Below are 21,364 nucleotides of genomic sequence, written 5' to 3' on the forward strand. Positions count from 1 at the left end.
GATTCTAGACAAAAGGGGAAGGGGGGGGCAGGGGATAGGGGGCTGGGTGGATGGACTGTGTGGGTAATAGGCAGACCGGGGAGGAGAAAGAAACAGGAAAACCAAGGGCTGGGAGTGGTGGGAAGGGAGGGGGGTGCGAGAGGAACTGGGTGGATCAGAAAGAGAGAGGGGGAGTAGGTTACCTGAAATTGGAGAATTCAATGTTCATGCCTTGGGTTATAGACTACCCAGACAGAATATGAGAAGCTGTGGTTGTTCTTTTTTAAAGCAAAAGAGCTTGAGGGGAGACGAGACGAGACATGACAGAGATGTGTCAGATTAAGGAGGTTTCAGGAAAGATGTACAAAGAAAAGCTGTTCCCATTAGCTGATAGTACAAGACCAGTGGGGACAGGTTTAAGGTCTGGGCAAGAGATACAGAGGTACACGAGGGTCTACTTTTTAAGCAGCGAGTGATAGTGGCCTGGAGCTTTCTGCATAAAAGGGAGATAGAAGTGAAGATAATCAATGATTTCAGAAGCAAATTGGATAGGTATTCGGAGGGGAAAATAAACCTGCAGGGCTGTTCAGGCAGAGCAAGTTAATGGGACCAAATAGATTGATCTAAGAAGGACAGGCATGGATTCACTGGATTAAATGACCTCCTTCTGTGCTGTAATAACTTCATAAGGCTTCCAGGTGTGGCACTTCAATTTGTGTTTAATGTATGTTTACTCAGTTACTGTGAGGAATTCATTCCATTTTCTCAGTTTCTCCATCTCCACCTCACAAATCAGTGCTTCCTTTCTCCTAATCCTTGCTCTTCTCTCCAGTGTAGCTGGCGAACTTTCAACCACATCCACTCCATTTCTCACAGTTTGTTCTCACCCCATCTCCTTGCATCTGTAACAAAAACAGCATTCCCTTTGTTCTCACCTTCCACGCCACCAGTTCTGCATTCAACACTTCACCCACCATCATTTCTGACATTTCCACTGTAACACCACCACTGGACACAACTTTCCCACCCCTCTGCTTTCAGCATTCCAAAGAGAGGGTCCCCTCTGTGACTCCAACACACTTCTCGCAGCATCTTCCCATACAACTGCAGGAGTTCCAACACTTCCTCTCTACACACTTTCCAGGACCCAAGCACTCCTTCCAGGTGAAGTAGAACCTCTTGTATGTCTTTCAATTTCATGCTCTGCATTCAATGGTTACGATGTTGTGTCCCCAACATTGGGAAATCCAAATGCAGATTGGGTGACCACATTTTTATAATTGTTCCAGTGAATCTACAAGGGTGATCCTGAGCTTCCAATTGCTTGTCACTTTTATTTTGCAGCCCACTCTAACCCTACATTGATCCCTCAAAGCTCAAAGAATAATACCTCATCTTCCAAGATGGCATATTGCAGCTTCCACACTGAACTCAACAACTTCAGATAACCACCCATTCCAGGCTTGCATCCTATATTTCCAGCATTCAGGTTTCCCCCCTTCTCCAGTTGAAGTATTTCAGATATCATTTCTCTCCTGTTTGCCTAAACCTCTTTGAGCCAGCACCAACACCACTTGAGTCAAGGCTTTCCCTTTTCTACTCTCCTCCCTTCCTCCCTGATTTCCATTTTAATTCTTATAAAATATCATTGACTTGAAACGTCAATCCCCACAAATGCTGTGTGACCTGCTGAGTATTACCTGCATTTTTGTACTTACTTCAGACTTCCGGCATTTGAGAATCATTTTACGCGTATTTTACTGTAACAATGCCCATATCTGAGATGTATTTCATGCAGGAAGACAGCGTATAATACCAAGGATGCTTGGACAGATGCTAATACAAAGCAGAGGGTTAATGCCTTATTACATGAAGAGAAATAACAGATGATAGAAGTACACAACCAAAGTTGTTTTTTTTTTGCTTCATAATACAAGGACTGGTCATACGTAAACCCTACATTAATTATAATTTCCAGTGTCAGCCTGATTATTGATGTCGAACGAGTACCTTAACTATGACATTATCAGGCCTCTGAAGGTTTGTTTCCTTTGTAGTACGAGAATTCCCCCACAAGTTAGAAGTCCATACTCCTAGTGAATGTTTCACATTGCTACGTATTCTTCCAGCATGAATACTTGAATAGTTGGAAGTACACAACATACAGTTTTGTGGAAGATTCATAATGGATCCTTACCATCACATCGGAGTTGACAATTACATTCACAGTGATAGAGCTATGCTTTGATGTTTCACGTCCCATGAACAGGGTCATACACATATTGAGAAAATGGTAGTCAACTTGTTACATTTTTTATTGGTCCCTCAGATGATATTATGGTTTACATCACAAGGGGAAGCTGTACTTAACACAAGTCTTCCTTGCGAAAGATCCAACACTCAAGTCATTAGCAGCAGACCCTTCACATGTGCATCCCTCAATAGCACATATGTCCCTTCTCTTCAGGTTGTACTGATGTGTGTGTGTGTGTGTGTGTGTGTGTGTGTGTGTGTGTGTAAGATGCAAGCTTTCATCTTTAAAACTATACACTGAAGAACAATATTCCCTTAACAGTTGCTCCACCTTTATGTGGTCCAGCACACTTAATGAAGTACTATTTATTAATGTAAACAATCAGCATTTGACCATAGCATTACATCAAGTTGAACAAGAGATATGGAAGTGCTATTGCATCACAGTTCATTGACTCACTTTGCACTTCTTATTTTCACAGAGCCAAAACAAAACGATTAGGATTGTCGACTCCAAGAGTTCTTAATTGGACCTTCCAGTCACCACCTGAGAAGACTAGTTAATGGAAGTGTCAGTTTGCCATGGGAGTGCTTACAAAATGAAGTGATTAATTATATAATCTGCAGATGGTATCTATCCAGGCTAATGTGATTAGATCCAAACATTTAAGCAGCCTAGAGTGGCAGTCAGTGACATCTGATTGTTTCCTCTTTGCCTGAGATAGAGATCTATCAACATCAGCTGGAGGCAGTTCTCTTGGGAAGAAAAACATGCATTCAGTTGAAAATAAACTGTATTTTGTTCATGAATGGCATGCTATGGAAAGTCATCCAAAGCAAATCTATTACATGAAGATGATTTTAAGCCAACTGAGATGGGTGGTTGCACTTTGCCCTTGGGAAAACATTTTTTTTTGTGTAGGATTTTTGAACATATCCAAAAATGGATTCTTGATACTGGGATCCTGCAGTTGGCAGATGTTGGAACATGCCTCTCCTGCTCTTCCTCCTCTTCTATGTCTGCGCCCTCATCCTGTCTTCTCTCCTGCTCTACCACTCAGTAAATATCCTCAGGCCAGGCCTATGGTCACCTGATAGCTTGACTGTCAAGTAAATAGCAGTCCACTGAATGTGTTAGATCCAGGCTGGTGAGTACTGCTGGGGACCCCTTGGACTGATGCACACCACAAAATCTCATTTTGAGGAGGGCAACTGTAGTCAGCATCAGACTCCTGTTAATGTGGCTGTTTATTGCAGAGTCACCCAGCTGTAGATTCTGGAGCCTGAAGAGGAACAAGAAGCTACTTAAGGAGAGAATATCTCATCCCAACCACCGGAGCAGTATAGCCCCTGAAAGATGATAGGTAGCTGTGACTGCCCTAGAATAAAATGATCTTACAAGCTCCAAGGGTACTACAAGTACCTATTGAAAAATGGATAGATACTCAAGGATAATGGAGAAAAAGCAGGGAATAGGACTGACAGAATTGCTATGTCAGTAGCCAACATGGACCCAATGGATGAAGTGGCCTCCTCCTGCACATTCTACAAGTGAAATGGCATTGGCCAGCAGCAGCAAACTGGATTACTCCAGAGGCTAAAAGGTTGAGCATTACAGTGACCATAACTTGACCTGAGAACTGTCCAGCCAGGTGTGTGATCCTGTATTTGAGGGCGCAGAATGTTATAGATCTGTTGTGACACATGGCCTCTATGGATATCACACCCCAGAGAAGTCTTGATCCAGTTGTGCTTCTCTGGCAAAACAAAATTATTGATAAAGTGCTCCTCAATACCTTCTCCTGCACAGTCTCTTTGCAGGCCTGTCATTCTTCAGCACCTAAAATCCATTTCCAAGTCATCCAGCAATAGCTGTAGTTGCATCAGGCAAACACCCATTACAACTATGTTCTTGATGGGCAGTGAAGATTGATGAAGGGAATACATCAGATGTTGTCAACACAGATATCAAACAAAAGTCTGGTCAGCAATACTGAAGCTGGAATATGGAATTAAGCTTCAATATGGAATTAAAGGATCAGCAGCAGCATGGATAGGAAATTGGTTTAAAGGCAAAGAACAGAGTAACAGCAGTAAACAGTTGTTTTCAGACTACAGAATGGTGGTAATGGGATTCTCCAGGATGGACCACTGCTTTTGTTATATTTATCAGTATACTCAGTAAAATTCCCCAATTTACACATGCCACAAAACTTGGAAATGCAGTGAACAGTAAGAAGTGTAGCAAAAGAATGCAAGGCTATATGACAGGTAAACAAGTGGCAGACAATTGGGTAGTGAAGAAGGCATTTGGTATGCTTGACTTCACAAGCTGAGGCATTATGCACAAGATGTTGCAGCTGTACAAAACATTGGTTAGGGTTGCAACCACATTTAGAGTATTGTGTATTGTATTGTCACCATTCTATAGGAAGGATATGGTAGAACGAGAGAGATTACAGAAGAGATTCACCAGGATGTTCTGGAATGGAGAGCTGTAGTTATAAGGACAGATTGGATAGGAGGGGTTTATTCTCACTGGAATGTATGTGACTGAAGGGTGAGCTTATAGAGCTTTATAAAATTATGAGGGACGTAGATAGAATAGATAGTCAGAGTCTTTTTCCCAGGGTAGGGAAGTCTAGAACTGGAGGGCACTAGAGAGAGGAGAAATTTAGAGGAGATCTGAGGGGTAAGTTTTTTCACACAGATGGTGGTTGTTATCTGGAACGAGCTACCAGAGGAAGTGGTAGAGGCAGATACAATGACAATGTTTAACAGGCATTTGGACAGGTACTTAGATAGGAAGGGGTATAGAGGGATATGGACCTGACGTAGGCAAATGGGATTAGCCTAGATGTCAGCAGGGACAAGGTGGGTTGAAAGGGCTCATTTCTATGCCATACGATTCTATGCTTCTGTGAAAATTTAATACCAAGTAGTGGCAAGTGAAATGGTATAACATTTAAAATATGATGTAATTCTAATGTATGTGTAGGAAAATAAGGACCTGGGAACACTGTGCCTCATTTAGCGCTCAGGATGTGTTCCAAGGAACGAAGGCAAAGGGCTATGATAGCATTATATACAGGAGATGCATTACTGACACTATGACTGTGCCAGGAACCTAGTGTGAATCCTGCAACAAGTCACATCATGGATTTATGTGGAGGGGCTGCTTGTGAAGGCTGGAGAGTGGTGCAGCCACTCAGCACTGGGATGTGGGGCTTAGGGCTGCACCCTGGCCAACAAGGTGAGTGCAACATTTCTGGGGACTGTCAGCAGCTGCTCCATATGTTGACAGATGACCTGTATCCTATGGTCCCTAGTCAATACCTCTTTTCGCCCGAGCCCAGAGACTTCTCTATGGTAATAAGTTCAATGCCAGAAACAATTGTCCTGTAGCAAACAAAAAAAAGGAATCCAAAAATCTAAGAGCTAGGTAATGTTAGAGATCTGGAAGAGTATAAGGCTAACAGGAAGGAGCTTAAGAAGGAAATTAGAAGAACCAGAAGGTGACATGACAAGGCCTTGGCGGGCAGGATTAAGGAAAACCCCAAGGCATTCTACAAGTATGTGAAGAGCAAGAGGATAAGATGCGAAAGAATAGGGCCTATCAAGTGCAGCAGTGGGAAAGTGTGTATGGATCCGGAAGAAATAGCAGAGGTACTTAATGAATACTTTACATCAGTATTCACTACGGATAAAGATCTGGGGGATTGTAGTGAGGACTTGCAGCAGGCTGAAAGGCTTGAGCATGTAGATATTAGGAAAGAAGAGGTGCTGGAACTTTTGGAAAGCATCAAGTTGGATAAGTCACCAGGACCGGATGGGATGTACCCCAGGCTGCTGTGGGAGGCGAAGGAGGAGATTGCGGAGCCTCTGACGATGATATTTGCATCATCGATGGATACGGGAGAAGTCCCAGAAAATTGGAGGGTTGCAGATGTTGTTCCCTTATTCAGGAAAGGGAGTAGAGATAGCCCAGGAAATTATAGACCAGTGAGTCTTACCTCAGTGGTTGGTAAACTGATGGAGAAGATCCTGAGGGGCAGGATTTATGAACATTTGGAGAGGTATAATATGAGTAGGAATAGTCAGCATGGCTTTGTCAAGGGCAGGTCCTGCCTTACGAGCCTGATTGAATTTTTTGAGGATGTGACTAAACACATCGATGAAGGGAGAGCAGTAGATGTAGTGTATATGGATTTCAGCAAAGCATTTGATAAAGTACCCCATGCAAGGCTTATTGAGAAAGTAAGGAGGCATGGGATCCAAGGGGACATTGCAATGTGGATCCAGAACTGGCTGGCCCACAGAAGGCAAAGAGTGGTTGTTGAAGGGTCGTATTCTGCATGGAGGTCGGTGACCAGTGGTATACCTCAGGGATCTGTTCTGGGACCCTTACTCTTTGTGATTTTTATAAACGACCTGGATGAGGAAGTGGAGGAAGGGTTAGTAAGTTTGCAGATGACACAAAGGTTGGAGGTGTTGTGGATAGTATAGAGGGCTGTCAGAGGTTACAGCAGGACATAGATAGGATGCTAAGTTGGGCTGAGATGTGGCAGATGCAGTTCAACCCAGATAAGTGTGAAGTGGTTCTTTCTGGTAGGTCAAATATGATGGCAGAATATAGTATTAATGGTAGGACTCTTGGCAGTGTGGAGGATCAGAGGGATCTTGGGGTCCGAGTCCATAGGACGCTCAAAGCAGCTGTGCAGGTTGACTCTGTGGTTAAGAAGGCATATGGTGTATTGTCCTTCATCAATTATGGAATTGAACTTAGGAGCTGGGAGGTATTGTTGCAGCTATATAGGACCCTGGTCAGACCCCACTTGGAGTACGGTGCTCAGTTCTGGTCGCATCACTACAGGAAGGATGTGGAAGCCATAGAAAGGGTGCAGAGGAGATTTACAAGGATGCTGCCTGGAATGCGGAGCATGCCTTATGAAAGCAGGTTGAGGGAACTCGGCCTTTTCTCCTTGGAGTGACGGAGGATGAGGGGGGAACTGATAGTGGTGTATAAGATGATGAGAGGCATTGATCGGGTGGATAGTCAGAGGCTTTTCCCCAGGGCTGAAATGGTGGCCACAAGAGGACATAGGTTTAAGGTGCTGGGGAGTAGGTATAGAGGAGATGTCAGGGGTAAGTATTTTACTCAGAGAGTGTGAGTGTGTGGAATGGGCTGCTGGCAACGGTGGTGGAGGCGGATACGATAGGGTCTTTTAAGAGACTGTTGGATAGGTACATGGAGATGAGAAAAATAGAGGGCTATGGGTAAGCCTAATAATTTCTAGGGTAGGGACATGTTTGGCACAGCTTTGTGGGCCAAAGGGCCTGAATTGTGCTGTAGGTTTTTCTAAGTTTCTATGTTTCTGAAATATTCTATTGGCACAAAGACAGTAAAGTAATAAAGCAGATCAGAGACCAAAAAGGAAATCTACTCATGGAAGCAGAGGGTTTGGCTAACAAACTAAATTGATACTTTATATTGATCTCTATTATGGAAGATGATCTGCTAGAGCCTCAGAAGAAAAAGATATTGGTAAGATTCTGGTTGGGCGATGGAGGAGTAGCTTGAGGCTGCCTGCTCTTCATATGGATAAATCATCCATTTCAGAAAGGATGCACGATAGGCTGTTGAGGTAAGTCAGGGAGGATCCTGGCTATCATCTTCCACATATGTTGTATATATTTATAGGTTCATGGGAGATACCAGAGGATTGAATTGAAAATGCTGAAAAAAGGGTGTAGAAATACACCCAACAATCTCAGGCCAATTAGTGCAACCTTGGTGGTAGGAAACATTTTAGAGGCAGTTTTAGGATTTGTTAAAGGCAAATTGTGTCAAACAAATTTAACAGAGTTCTTTGACAAAGTAGCAAAGGTTCAGTGAGAGAAATCTAGTTAATACAGTTCATGAATTGCCAAAGAACAGGCTTGTCAGGAAGACTGAAGCCCAGTTAATACAAGGTGCAGTATCAACATGGATAAAAAAATTAGCTACGTAACAGAAATCACAACACTGAAAGGTTCTTCTTTTGACTGAAGTAAAGTGTATGATGGAGTACGCCTGGGATCAGTACGAGAAATGCTGCTTTCCTTAATGTGTATTAATGACTTATCCTTGGGTAAGTTTCCGAATTTGCAGGTTACACAAAACTGAGAAGCATAGTGTTCTCATGATCACTTAATAACAAGTGAGAAGCAAACTAAAAGTCTCTGAACACATTCTGAACTGCTCCAACACATTGCTAGGCCCTGTGCCAATGACTGCTGGATATAACACTGTCAAAGCATTCAGCTGTCTTCTGTCACAGGATGCCAGGCGGCACGTAAAATGCAATCAAAATGTAATAAGGCTACCAGCAAATAAACAGTGACTGGAAAATCAAAGAAGTCAAATGGTGGAAATCTGAATTAAAATCAGAAGTGCTGGAAATACTCATCAGGTTAAGCAGTATCTGTGGAGAAAGAAAAAGAGTTGATATTTCAGGTCAATGATCCTTCATCAGAATTGGAAAAGAACATCTTTTGCTGAAGTGTGATGTCCAGAAATGGACAACATAGCTGTGGCCAAACCAGTGTTTTGCTCACTTTTCTAGTTCAGATCACCAATCTGAAACATTAACTGTTTTTCTCTCCCCACAGACGCTGCGTACCTTGATGAGTATTTGCAGCTCTTTGTCATGGATAAGTACTTGCTTCTGCTGCTCTGGGCAGAAGGCAGATTGTGACTGAATCCATTTAGCCTCAATCACTGACCTTTAGGAACAAGAGCATCACAGTCTATTCCATTACTTTCATTCAGTAGTTATTAGAAAAATGCCGTGAATAAAGACGGCCAATACACGATGCCTTCACCCATCTGACCAAGGCATTCAATTATGTGATCAGAGGCTGTTTGTTCAAATTGCTGAAGACGACTGGCTGCTTGCCAAAGCTGCTCAGTGGAATCTATTCCTTTCACGACAACATGAGGTTCAAGGTCAGCTAAGACAATGAAGCTTAGTAACATGGTGTCATGACAACAACTTTTCCCTCAATGTCAGCAAAACAAAAGAGCTGATCATTGACTTCAGAAAGGGGGCGGTGTACATGCACCGGTCTACATCAACGGTGCTGAGGTCGAGAGGGGTGAGAGATTCAAATTCCTAGGAGTGAACATCACCAATAGCTTGTCCTGGTCCACCCACGTAGATGCCAAGGCCAAGAAAGCTCACCAGCACCTCTACTGCCTCAGGAGGCTAAAGAAATTTGTCATGTCCCCATCAACCCTCACCAATTTTTATCGATGCACTATAGAAAGCATCCTATCCAGATGCATCATGGCTTGGTATGGCAACTTCTCTGCCCATAACTGCAAGAAACTGCAGAGAGTTGTGGACACAGCTCAGCACATCACGGAAACCTGCCTCCCCTCCATGGACTCTGTCTATACCTCTCGCTGCCTCGGTGAAGCAGCCGGCATAATCAAAGCCCCCACCCACCCCAGACATTCACTCTTCTCCCCTCTTCCATCAGGCAGAAAATACAAAAGCATGAGAGCACGTACCACCAGGCTCAAAGACAGCTTCTATCCCGCTGTTATAAAACTATTGAACGGTTCCCTAGTACGATAAGATGGACTCTTGACCTCACAATCTACCTCATTATGACCTTGAACCTTATTGTCTACCTGCACTGCACTTTCCCTGTAGCTGTTACACTTTATTCTGCATTCTGTTATTGTTTTACCTTGTACTACCTCAATGTACTGTATAATGAGTTGATCTGCATTAACGGTACGAAAGACAAGTTTTTCACTGTACCTCAGTACATGTGACAATAATAAACCAATTCTAATTCCTTCTGTATCCATAATGGAGTCAAACAGGTTTCTGTTCTGCCACCCACACTCTCTGGCCTATTTTTCCCAGTGCTACTGTCATATCCCTTCAGATCATCCACAGAGGCTGACTGATTAAAAGAGAACTGATTAAAAGCTCTTCACCCTTGTCCACCTGAGAGCCAAGACAAGAAAGGCCCAGGTCCTTACCAGATTGATAAGGACCTGGGCCAGTCGATCCTGCTGATAATGCCATACCAGCAATCCATCTGAGGAATACCTCCAGCAGCTAATGGACAGATTCTTTCACCTCTGTCAAGGGTTCTGATTGACCATCAGCGTCAGGAAGTTGAAGGTGTAATACTGCCGTACCACAATCAATCGAGGCTGATGATGTATTGCTGGAGGTTGTTGATGACTACCTGCAACTGGGCTCAATTACCAGCAATCTGTCATGATGCTGAAATCAACTTGTCCATTGCAAAGGCTGCAGCTGCTCTGTCAACCAACGGCAATCCAACAGAGGAAACCAAACTGTGTGTAAACTGAGTCTGTATACTCGGCGCACTCTTCTACACTAGTGAGTCTGGACAAGGAATACATGAGAAAAGACTTAAAAATTTCTACCTTCACCACCTCAAATAGATCCTAACCATCTCTTAGAAGAACAAGGTCAAAATTTGGAGGTCCCTGCTCTGGTGTGTTAATCCCATCACCATAAATGCATTACTAAATCATCAACATTTCTGGTAGTTTGGCCACATTTGCCAGATTTTTTTTTGTATCTTACATTGTGAAGACAGATACAAGGTTTAACAATCCTGCCATTCCTTATTCTACTTATTTTGTTACTTTCACTGCTCTTTTTCTCTCTACAATAGGATTTCATATCTCTTGGTAGTTTGTACTCATATTCTATTGTCTCCCTCTTTATCACATTTTAGGCTATCCTTTGCTAATCATCAGGTGTTCTGATCTTATTGACAATATTATAACCCTATCATTTTAATCTTTAACTACTTCAATTAGTTATGGATCGATCACTTTTCCTATATAGCCTTAAATTTCTCAATAAAATATTTATTCCTTGATTAAGAAACAGAATTTTTGATCAAACTTTCCAATTTACCTTAACCAGCTCCTATCCTATCTCTGGAATTAGTTTTTTTTTAAACTTTTTTCGTATAAGATTCCATTACATTTAATTCACTCTTTTCTATATTACGTGCCTTACTATCAATTAAACTAATTTGATTTGTCTCATGATACAACCTGATACTAGGAAGGTGGTGGATGAAGGGTGAAAGTCAATTCATAATAGTTTGTTTATTTTCTAATGATGAATTAATCAAAAAAAGGAAAAGTTTACATTTTTTTACTGCACCTATATTCTAAATTTTAATACTCATCTTTTATTATAGAGTCACTACAGAAATAAGTATCAGTTCTGCTGGTATTTCATTTCACATTGGCAAATTAACTGAAATCCTCGGTGTATTTACTTACCAGTACTGCAACCATACATCTTCCATAAACAGTTCTTCAGGGATTGGATCAATGAGAACAAGATCAGAAACCTCCCTGTGTGAGAGAGATAGGCTACATTAAAATGAAAGTTAGCTCACCAATTGAGGATGTATTTCAGCAGAGAGAGATCAAAGTATAGCAATAACCCTACCAAACAGACACTACTGGAAATATATAGGGCAATTTAGTAGATATTGGATAACTTCTGTGAGCAGAGCATTTTTGAAATCCATTTACTACCTCTTTTTGGTATTGCACTATGCAGTTGACATTAATCTTTATATCACTGCACACGGAACATTAAGCAGGCGCATATAAAACAAATAAAAATTATTTTGGATATTTTAAAAACAGAAAATGCTTGAAATACACAGATCAATCAGCACTTAACCTTTGTTCTCCCAATGCAGAGGAAAGCAGGCAGGTCTAATTTAGTGGACCATCTTTGGGGGCTGTTTCTGTGCCACTTAATACTCTAACAAGCTTCTACAGATGTACTGTTGAAAGTATCCTGACAGGTTGCATCATGGTCTGGTACAGCAATTCAAATGAGCAGGAATGTAAGAAGCTGCAGAGAGTAGTGGACTGAGCCCTATACATCACAGGCACATCCCTCCCCACTATCAGTAGTATCTACATGAAGCGCCATCTCAAGAAAGCAATATCTATCATCAAAGATCCCTACCATCTGGGCCATGCATCTTTTCACAGCTACCATCGAGCCAGAGGTAGAGAAACCTGAAGTCCCACACCACCAGGTTCAAGAACAGCTACTTTCAACCATTCGGTTCTTAAACCAACCTGCACAACCCTAATCATTACCTCAGTATAGCAACACTATGACTGCTTAGCTCTACAATGGACTTTGGTTTTTGTTTTGTTCTAATTGTGTTCTTTCCTGTAAAAATTGTGTATAATTTATGTTTATGTTTTTCTTGTTGTGTATCTGACACCACGTGCCTGCGATGCTGCTGCAAGTAAGGTTTTCATTGCATTTGACAATAAACTCAACTTTGACTTTGACATTTGATAGAGTGGGCTTGTTTTTCCTGGAGCCATGGAGGCGGAGGTATATATAAAGTGGCATAGATAGGGTAGGTAGTCAGAATAGAGACACAGGAAACTGTAGATGGTGGAATCTAGAGCAAAAAAACAAAATGCTTGAGGAACTCACCGGGTCAGGCAGCACCTGTGGAGGGAAATGGACAGTCAATGCTTCAGGTCTAGATTCTTCATCTTTTACCATGGTAGGGGAATTAGAAACAAGAGAAACAAAGGACTGCAGATGCTGGTGTCTATATGGAGGAACAGCATCTCATTTTCCATCTTGGAATCTTGCAGCCTAATGGCATAAATATTGAATTCTCCCACTTTAGGTAATCCCCACCCCCCCTCCCACAACCACCACCCCACCCCACCCAACCATGCTTCTTCTCTTCTTCCCTTTCCAAGCCCTTATTTTCCTCTCTCTTCTTACCTTTGACCCATCCCCTGGTGGATCTGCTCTCCCCTCCTCCCCCGCACCTGCCTATCACTATCTCTTACCTGCATCTACCTATCGCCACCTTGTGCCCACCCCACCTCCCCTCTTTTGTCCACCTATCACTGCTCTGCTTTTCCCTCCTATATATTGGGCTTCCCCTTTCCTATCTTCAGTCCTGAAGAAGGGTCCTGACCCGAAATGTTGACCGCCTGCTTTTCTCCAGGCCTGCTGAGTTCCTCCAGCATCATAATGTTTTTTAATTAGAAATGAAAGGTGAGAGGAAGGAGCTTCAAAGGGGATTTGAGGGGAAGTTGTTTTTTTTACACACACAGGCAGTGATTGATATCTGAAACTCATTGCCAGAGGAGGTGATGGAATCTGATTCAAATGACAACATATTTTAGATATTAGATATCTTTATTAGTCACATGTACATCGAAACACACAGTGAAATACATCTTTTTGCGTAGAGTGTTCTGGGGGCAGCCTGCAAGTGTCGCCACACTTTGTCAACATAGCATGCCCACAACTTCCTAACCCATACGTCTTTGGAACATGGGAGGAAACCGGAACACCCGGAAGAAACCCACGCAGACACGGGGAGAATGTACAAACTCCCTACAGACAGTGGCCAGAGTTGAACCTGGGTCACTGGCGCTGTAAAGCGTTACGCTAACCACTACACTACTGTACACTACCGTGTCTAAATGTAACTGCATTTACATTTAGAAAGGCACATGAACAGGCAAGGCATGGACGGACCTAATGCAGCCAAATGGGATTAGTATAGACAGGCAAAAGTTTTAGGATGGACATGGTGGGCCAAAGGGCCTATTTCTGTGCTGTGCAACTCCATGAATAAAATATTACAAATCAGTTTTAATAATACTGATATAAAACAATAGAAAACCAACATTCTTAAATGATTAAACAGAAAACACTTGCTTTAAATTTGTATGGTTCAATGTAAAATGCTTTGCTTTTATAATCTTTAATGATAGTAATTTAAAAATCCATAATTCAAGTCCCTCCACACATCAGCCCCTCCCTATTATACACCTTCCTCCAGTCTTACAACCAGCAAATCTCTGACTCCCTCCAATTTTGGCCTCTTGCACAACCCAGAATGCTTTTTGCCCCACCTTTGGTAAGTGTGTGGTTCGATTATAAATAGCTTGGTGCAGCCACTCACCGTCTGGTCGGGCGAACCGGCTCGGCCGTCGGGTCGACGCGGCGTCAGAGAATGAGGCCCAAGATGGCGGAGGGCCCTCATCTTCCGCGAGCGACGGGGAGAACCCGCGCGGTGGAAAAGACTTGATGACGTAGTACTTACATCATTGCCGGTTGCATTGGGCAGAACAGTCTCCCTTAAAAGGCCCGCGCAAGGCAGGAAAATAAACCACTTCTTGTTTTGACAATCCTCCGACTAGTGTCTTGTTTTATTTCGCGGTAGCAACCGCTACATTGGTGACCCCGACGGTCCAAACGGATTTTGGAACCGCGCAATGGACGACAACGCAGCAGCCAACGCAGTGGCCCTCAAGCTGTCCCCCTTTTTGGACACTTCGTCCAGCATCTGGTTTTTGACCAGGCCGAAGCGCAATTCCACCTTCAGCAGATCACCTCCGACTCCATGAAGTACTACCATGTGGTCAGCTCTCTGGACCAAGAGACAGCCGCCCAGGTCGGAGACTTCATCCAGTTGCCTCCGGAGGAAGATAAGTACCCGGCTTTTCAAAGACCTTTTGATTCAGACCTTCAGCCTCTCCCGTCATGAGCGCGCCGCCCGCCTGCTTCATCTGGATGGCCTGGGGGACAGATCCCCATCCGCGCTAATGAATGAGAATTGCTGGCATTGGCCGAGGGACACAAGCATGCCTGACGTTCGAACAGGCCTTCCTTGAACAGCTCCCCGATGACATCCACCTGTGTTAGCTGACGCCGACTTCAGCAACCCCCGTGAGGTAGCCGCCCGGGCAGATGTCCTGTGGAAGGCCAAATGCGAGAGCGGTTCGTCCATTGGCCAATATCACCATGGCCGCGAGCCCAACGCCCGCCCTCGCCCAGTCCTAGCAACTGAGCAGCCACACCCCAGGAACACAGACGACAACACGGGTGACCAGCTGTGTTTCTACCATCAGAGGTGGGGCGCGGAGGCCCGTCAATGCCGCCCACCCTGCAAGTTTCAGGGAAACGCCAGAGCCAGCTGCCGCTGACGGCTACGGCGGCTGGCCGCCGACAGAGCCTCCTATTCGTTCAGGACAAGAAATCTGGACGGCATTTCCTCGTGAACTGGAGCAGAGGTCAGTATTTTGCCCCCGACTGGCCGCGGACACTCGTAACAGGCCACCAGGTCCTGTACTCAATGCCGCCAACGGTACAACGATACGGTCTTTCGGTACCCGTACACTTCAATTACAATCGGCAGCAGCCGTTTTTACCCTGGACCATTACCCTTGCCACCGTCGCCCAACCACTCCTAGGAGCCGATTTCCTTCGGGCCCACAACCTGTTAGTCGACCTGCGAGGGAAGCGGTTAGTCCACTCTAGCACTTTCCAGACCTATCCCCTGGGAGAAATCAGCACACCAGCCCCGCGCCTGGACTCCATTTCCCTTTCTGGCGACGATTTCACCAAGCTCCTAGCCGAATTCCCATCCATTTTGGCACCCTCAGTTTACAAATCTAGGCCCAAACATGGGGTACGACACCACATCATTACTACAGGGCCACCCCTTCATGCCCGAGCAGGACGATTACCTCCAGACAAGCTCTACCTGGCAAAGGAAGAGTTCCGTCACATGGAGGAGCTGGGGATTGTTCGCAGGTCAGACAGCCCCTGGGCCTCCCCCCCTGCACATGGTCCCCAAAGCCACCGGAGGGTGGAGGCCCTGCGGCGACTACCGCAGGCTGGATGACACCACCACCCCGGACTGCTATCCCATCCCTCACATCCAGGACTTTGGAAGCGAACTTACATGGGGCCCGCATCTTTTCCAAGTGGACCTCGTTCAGGGATACCACCAAATCCCTGGTCCATCCAGATGATGTCCCCAAAACTGCGCATTATCACCCCATTCGGCCTGTTCGAATTCCTTCGAATGCCGTTCGGCCTTAAGAACGCATGCGCAGACCTCCCAGCAGCTGATGGACGCGGTAGGCCGAGACCTGGACTTCGTGTTCGCTTTTACTTAGATGACATACTGATTGCCAGCCGTAACTGCCAAGAACACCTTTCCCACCTCCGCCAGCTGTATTCCCGTCTCCGCGATTTCGGCCTCACGATCAACCCAAGTGCCAATTCCGACTTGACTCTATCGATTTCCTCGGCCACAAAATCACAGCGACGGGGCAACACCCCTACCCGCCAAGGAAGACGCTATCCGCCATTTTTGCCCACCCACGACACCATCAAAGGCCTACAGGAATTCCTTGGGATGGTCAACTTTTACCATCGGTTCATCCCTGCAGCAGCCCGTATCATGCACCCTCTGTTCTCGCTGATGGCTGGTAAGGGCAAGGACATCACCTGGAATGACGAGGCTGCGGCTGCCTTCATTAAGGCCAAAGACGCCCTGGCAGTGCCACGATGCTTGTACACCCCTAGGACAGACCATCCCAACCGCCCTCACGGTGGACTGCGTCCAACACCGCGGTGGGTGGTGGTACTGGAACAGCTAATCGAAGGCCGTTGGCAACCCTTGGCATTTTTCAGTAAGCACCTTAGACCACCCGAACTGAAATACAGCGCTTTTTGATCGGCAACTTCTAGCACTGTATTGGCAGTCCGACATTTCCAATACTTTCTAGAAGGCAGCCTTCACCGCTTTCACCGATCATAAGCCTTTGTCCTTTGCCTTCTCCAAAGTCTCCGATCCCTGGTCAGCTCGTCAGCAGAGACATTTATCCTACATTTCCGAATTCACAACAGATTATCAAACATGTCTCCAGAAAGGATAATGTCGTGCTGATGCACTTTCCAGGACCGACCATCCACAACCTGTCCTTAGGTGTCGACTACACGGCCCTAGCTGACGCCACAGCAAGCCGACGACGAGCTGCCCAGTACAGAACCGCAGTCTCGGGCCTTGCAGCTCCTAGATTTCTTGGTTGGTCCAGGTCAGCAGACCCTACTTTGCGACATCGCGACAGGTCAGCCCCGCCTATAGTCCCTGCAGCCTGGAGGAAGACGCATTTTCGACTCGGTACATGGGTTGGCGCAGCCGTCATCAGATCTACTGTCCGACTGGTCGCCAGCAAGTTTGTCTGGCATGGCCTGCACAAACAGGTCAGCGAGTGGGCCAGGACTTGTCCGCACTGCCAGACATCGAAAATCCAATGACACACCAAAGTCCCGCCACAACAGTTCGAGCCTACCCGTAGGAAGTTCTGACCACATACACGTTGACCTTGTGGGCCCTCTGCTGGTTTCAAGAGGAGCCCAGTACCTCCTTACCATCGTGGACTGGTTCACGAGGTGGCCAGAGGCAACCCCCCCTGACTGTCATCACGACTGATTCCTGCGCCCGGGCGCTGCTCACAACTTGGGTCTCACGTTTTGGTGTTCCGGCCCACATCACTTCAGACAGAAGGCACCCAATTCACTTCCAGTCTCTGGTCTGCATTAGCGAACCTGCTAGGGGACGCAGCTGCACACCACCACGGCCCCTACCATCCTCAATCAAACGGGTTGGTGGAACGTTTTCACCGCCATCTGAAATCAGCCTTGATGGCCCGCCCTGAAGGGTCCTAACTGGGTTGACGAGCTGCCTTGGGTCCTGCTCGGCATACGCACTGCCCCCAAAGGAGGACCTCCGCGCTTCGTCAGCTGAGCTTGTGTACGGGGCGCCCCTAGTTTGTCCCAGGGGATTTCATACCTGCCTTCGAGACCAAGGGGAACAACCCCCAGCAGTCCTACAAAGACTGCGCGAGGAAGCTCGGCAACTTGGCCCGATTCCCACCTTGCGGCACAGGTCAAGCCCCATCCTGCCAGCCCAAAGAACTACAAGACTGTAAGTTTGTTTTCGTTCGCAGGGGCACACCTCGGGCGCCCTTGCAACGACCATATGAGCGGACCGTTCCGAGTCATCAGGAATAATGGATCCACCTTTATTTTGGACGTTGGGGCAGGGGAACAGGTTTCATGACGGACCGCCTCAAACCGGCCCCATTTAGATCTGCAAACAACTGGTCGAGGTTTCAACGCCGCGACGCAGAGGCCGACCCCCCTAAGCAGCGGCTGGCACAGCCCGCGGACCTCGGGGACTGTATCGCCGGTTCTGGGAGGGGGTGTGTAGCAACTCACCGTCCGGTCAGGCGAACCAGCTCGGCAGTCGGGTCGCGCGGGTGTCGGAGTGACGAGGCCCAAGATGGCGGCAGGCCTCATCTTTCCCGAGCGATGGGGAGAACCCGCTGCGCGGGAAAGACTTGATGACGTAGTACTTACGTCATTGCGGTTGCATTGGGCGGGAACAGTCTCCCTTAAAAGGCCCGCGCAAGGCTGGGAAAATAAACCAGTTCTTGTTTGACAATCCTCCGACTAGCGTCTTGTTTTATTTCGCGGTAGCAACCGCTACATTGGTTATATTTACTACTTAGCTTCCACATGAAGAATAGATGTTTAGGAAGAAAAGTGAGAGGCACAGAGAAAGAAGCAAGGAAAGCAAAAAAAAGATGGTGGAAATGGTGGAAAATCAGAAAATGCTGGAAAAACTCAGCAGGTCAGGCAGCAGCTGTGAAGACAGAAACACTTTTTAGGTCCATAACCACTCATCAGAACAGGGTGTGAGGAGTTTGGATTTGACTGCTCCTCACTCTTTACCTGTTCTGAGTGTTTCAAAGGAGGTGATTTAATCTTCTACCAGATCTGGTCATCGTAAACCCAGAGTGAAATTGACATAGAACATGAACATAGAACAGTGCAGCACAGGATAGACCCTTTGGCCCACAATGTTGTGCCGAACTAACTAAACCAATGACTCCTAATTAATCTAATCGCTCTTCCCCACACATTGACCATACCCCTCCCTTCCCTGCATATTCATGTGTCTACCTAAGAGTCTCTTAAATGCTCCTATGCTATCTGCCTCTACCACCACCCCTGGCAGTGCATTCCAGGCCCCCACCACTCTCTGTGAAAAAAACTTGCCTCACACATCTCCTCTATATTTTCCCCCTCTCACCTTAACTACATGCCCTCTAGTACTAGACATTTCAATCCTGGGAAAAAGATACTGGCTGTCTATTCTATCTATGCCTTGCATAACTTTATAAACTTCTATCAAATCTCCCCTCAGCCTCCGCTGCTCCAGAGAAAACAGCCCCAGCTTGTCCAACCTCTCCTCATAGCATATGTCCTCCAAACCAGGCAGCACCCTAGTAAACCTCCTCTGCACCCTCTTCAAAGCCTCCACATCCTTCCTAAAATGAGGTGACAAGAACTGAATGCAATACTCTAAATGTGGCCTAACCTGAGTTTTACAAAGCTGTAACACAACTTCCTGGCTCTTGAACTCAATTCCTGGAAATTGAGAAATCGGTTACTCCCATTCCAATTGAAGAGGGAATTGTCCCTTACCTAATGCCGTCCAGAGCTGTTGTACAGTGGGGATTGGGGCAGGTAAATCAAACCAGCACTGAGGTTCAGCCAAAGGACCTGTGTCCAGGTGTCTGATTTGGATTCTTACCTGTGAAAAGTTGGACCTTTGTTGCAGATCCCCTCCCTCGGTAGACTTCTCCTTCTCTACCCCCTCCCACCTCCATTCTTTCTCAGAGCATGTTCAACACCTTACTATCCAATAGCTACCTGATCTTTTGGTAATTGAAAATCAAAATAAAAACAGAAAATGATGGAAACACTCAGCAGGTCAGGCAGCTTTCGTTTGAAAAAGAACAGAATTAACTTTTTAGGTCAAAGATTCCTCGTCAGAACCTTCATTAAGTCTTTTAGTATGATGCAATACAAACCCCAATCATCATTAAATCTAATCTCAACATTTGTTTCAATTGTATCAGATTTTCCTAATTTCTTTGTCGGCCCAATTTTAATTCCCTTGTCTGGGATAACCCTTGGGTTAAAGAGTTAGGGTTAGATTACATTAACAGATATATTTTCTTTTGGTTAAGTTAAAGAAATTAGCTGTTCAACATGTTTTACTTTTGAACAACAAACAACCTTAGTTATAATGATTGAAGCAATGGTGCCTAGGACCCAGAGGGAGTTTGCTGGTGCAATCAAGACACACAGCACGTGACTGTCGCAGTATCTAAAATGAAGGAGTGTGGTAATTCTGAAATATTTAATTTTTTTTCAGCAAAGTTGAAAATCGATGCATTTGAAAAATTAACACATCAATTTCCCTTCACATTAATCACATTCTTCAACTGGAATTAATTGACAGCCCTAAAGGAATTAAATAGATCCCATGGCATGCTGACTGTTATTGCACCTTCAGAACAATTTAGATGGAAAGAATGATGAAATCTTAAGCTACTTTTTTTGAATATGGTATCTACTAACACCCAAAGGCAAAAATTGCATTTTCCTTTACATGGATCATTCTAATATAAAACCCAGACCCACACTGGTTTATATCATTAACAGATCCCTCCCCTGTTTTGAGTCTTTTAACCACTTTTCCACCTCCACCAAAATTTAAGCCCAAATCCACCTATTAAATAAGTTTGTGTGGTTCTTGTCAACTGCCTGTTGAAAATCCATATGCAGGCAACCCCCTCATCTGCAGCCTCCAACACTGGTGACATATCATCACCCTCTAACCATTCTCCTCCATCATTCTGCTGGGGTGTAGGGTTGCCAACACAGTAGGGGATAGATTGTGGGCAGCACAAGATCCCAGGAACAACACAGACCCAATGGACCAAACCATCTCCTGTAACCATGGACATTTCTGTAATTAAATAAGGGAAAGGGAAAAGATAAAATATAATGCAGTGTCTACCTGTTTTTGAAGGGTGGCCACTAAACTCTAAAGGCAACACTCTAGGTCATTCAAACAAAAATAGAGCTTGAATCTCAGAAGGAAAATATTTCCCACTCCCCTGGGCACATTTCCTCCCCATTTATTCTAAAGAAACACGGCCCTTTGCTGTATCAGCTTTTTATCTGGGAATCCCTCAAATTCATGCACTCATCTCCATCAAGATTATCATGGGGGGGAGGGGGAGGGTCAGGGCATTGTTGATTCAAAGCGTCTTACTCTCCAATGTACCGCTTTCAAAAAGCTTTTAGAAATTCCAGCTAATGGCGCTGGGACACCTCCCAAGACCAGGCAC

The 21,364-nt window shown here is 45.3% G+C and overlaps 1 protein-coding gene across 2 annotated transcripts in view; it reads right to left on the minus strand.

Moving 5' to 3' along the window:
- Positions 1-21,364, minus strand: part of si:dkey-122a22.2 (uncharacterized) — a 149,594-nt gene that overhangs the window by 85,112 nt on the left and 43,118 nt on the right. For both annotated transcript variants that reach the window (XM_052023490.1, XM_052023489.1), the window contains exon 7: positions 11,567-11,641. In XM_052023490.1, the coding sequence (XP_051879450.1) occupies positions 11,567-11,641 (75 nt within the window). The remainder of the gene's footprint in view (positions 1-11,566; positions 11,642-21,364) is intronic.

This window comes from Pristis pectinata, chromosome 9, assembly GCF_009764475.1.
Source record: "Pristis pectinata isolate sPriPec2 chromosome 9, sPriPec2.1.pri, whole genome shotgun sequence".
In the NCBI taxonomy this organism is placed as follows: domain Eukaryota; kingdom Metazoa; phylum Chordata; class Chondrichthyes; order Rhinopristiformes; family Pristidae; genus Pristis; species Pristis pectinata.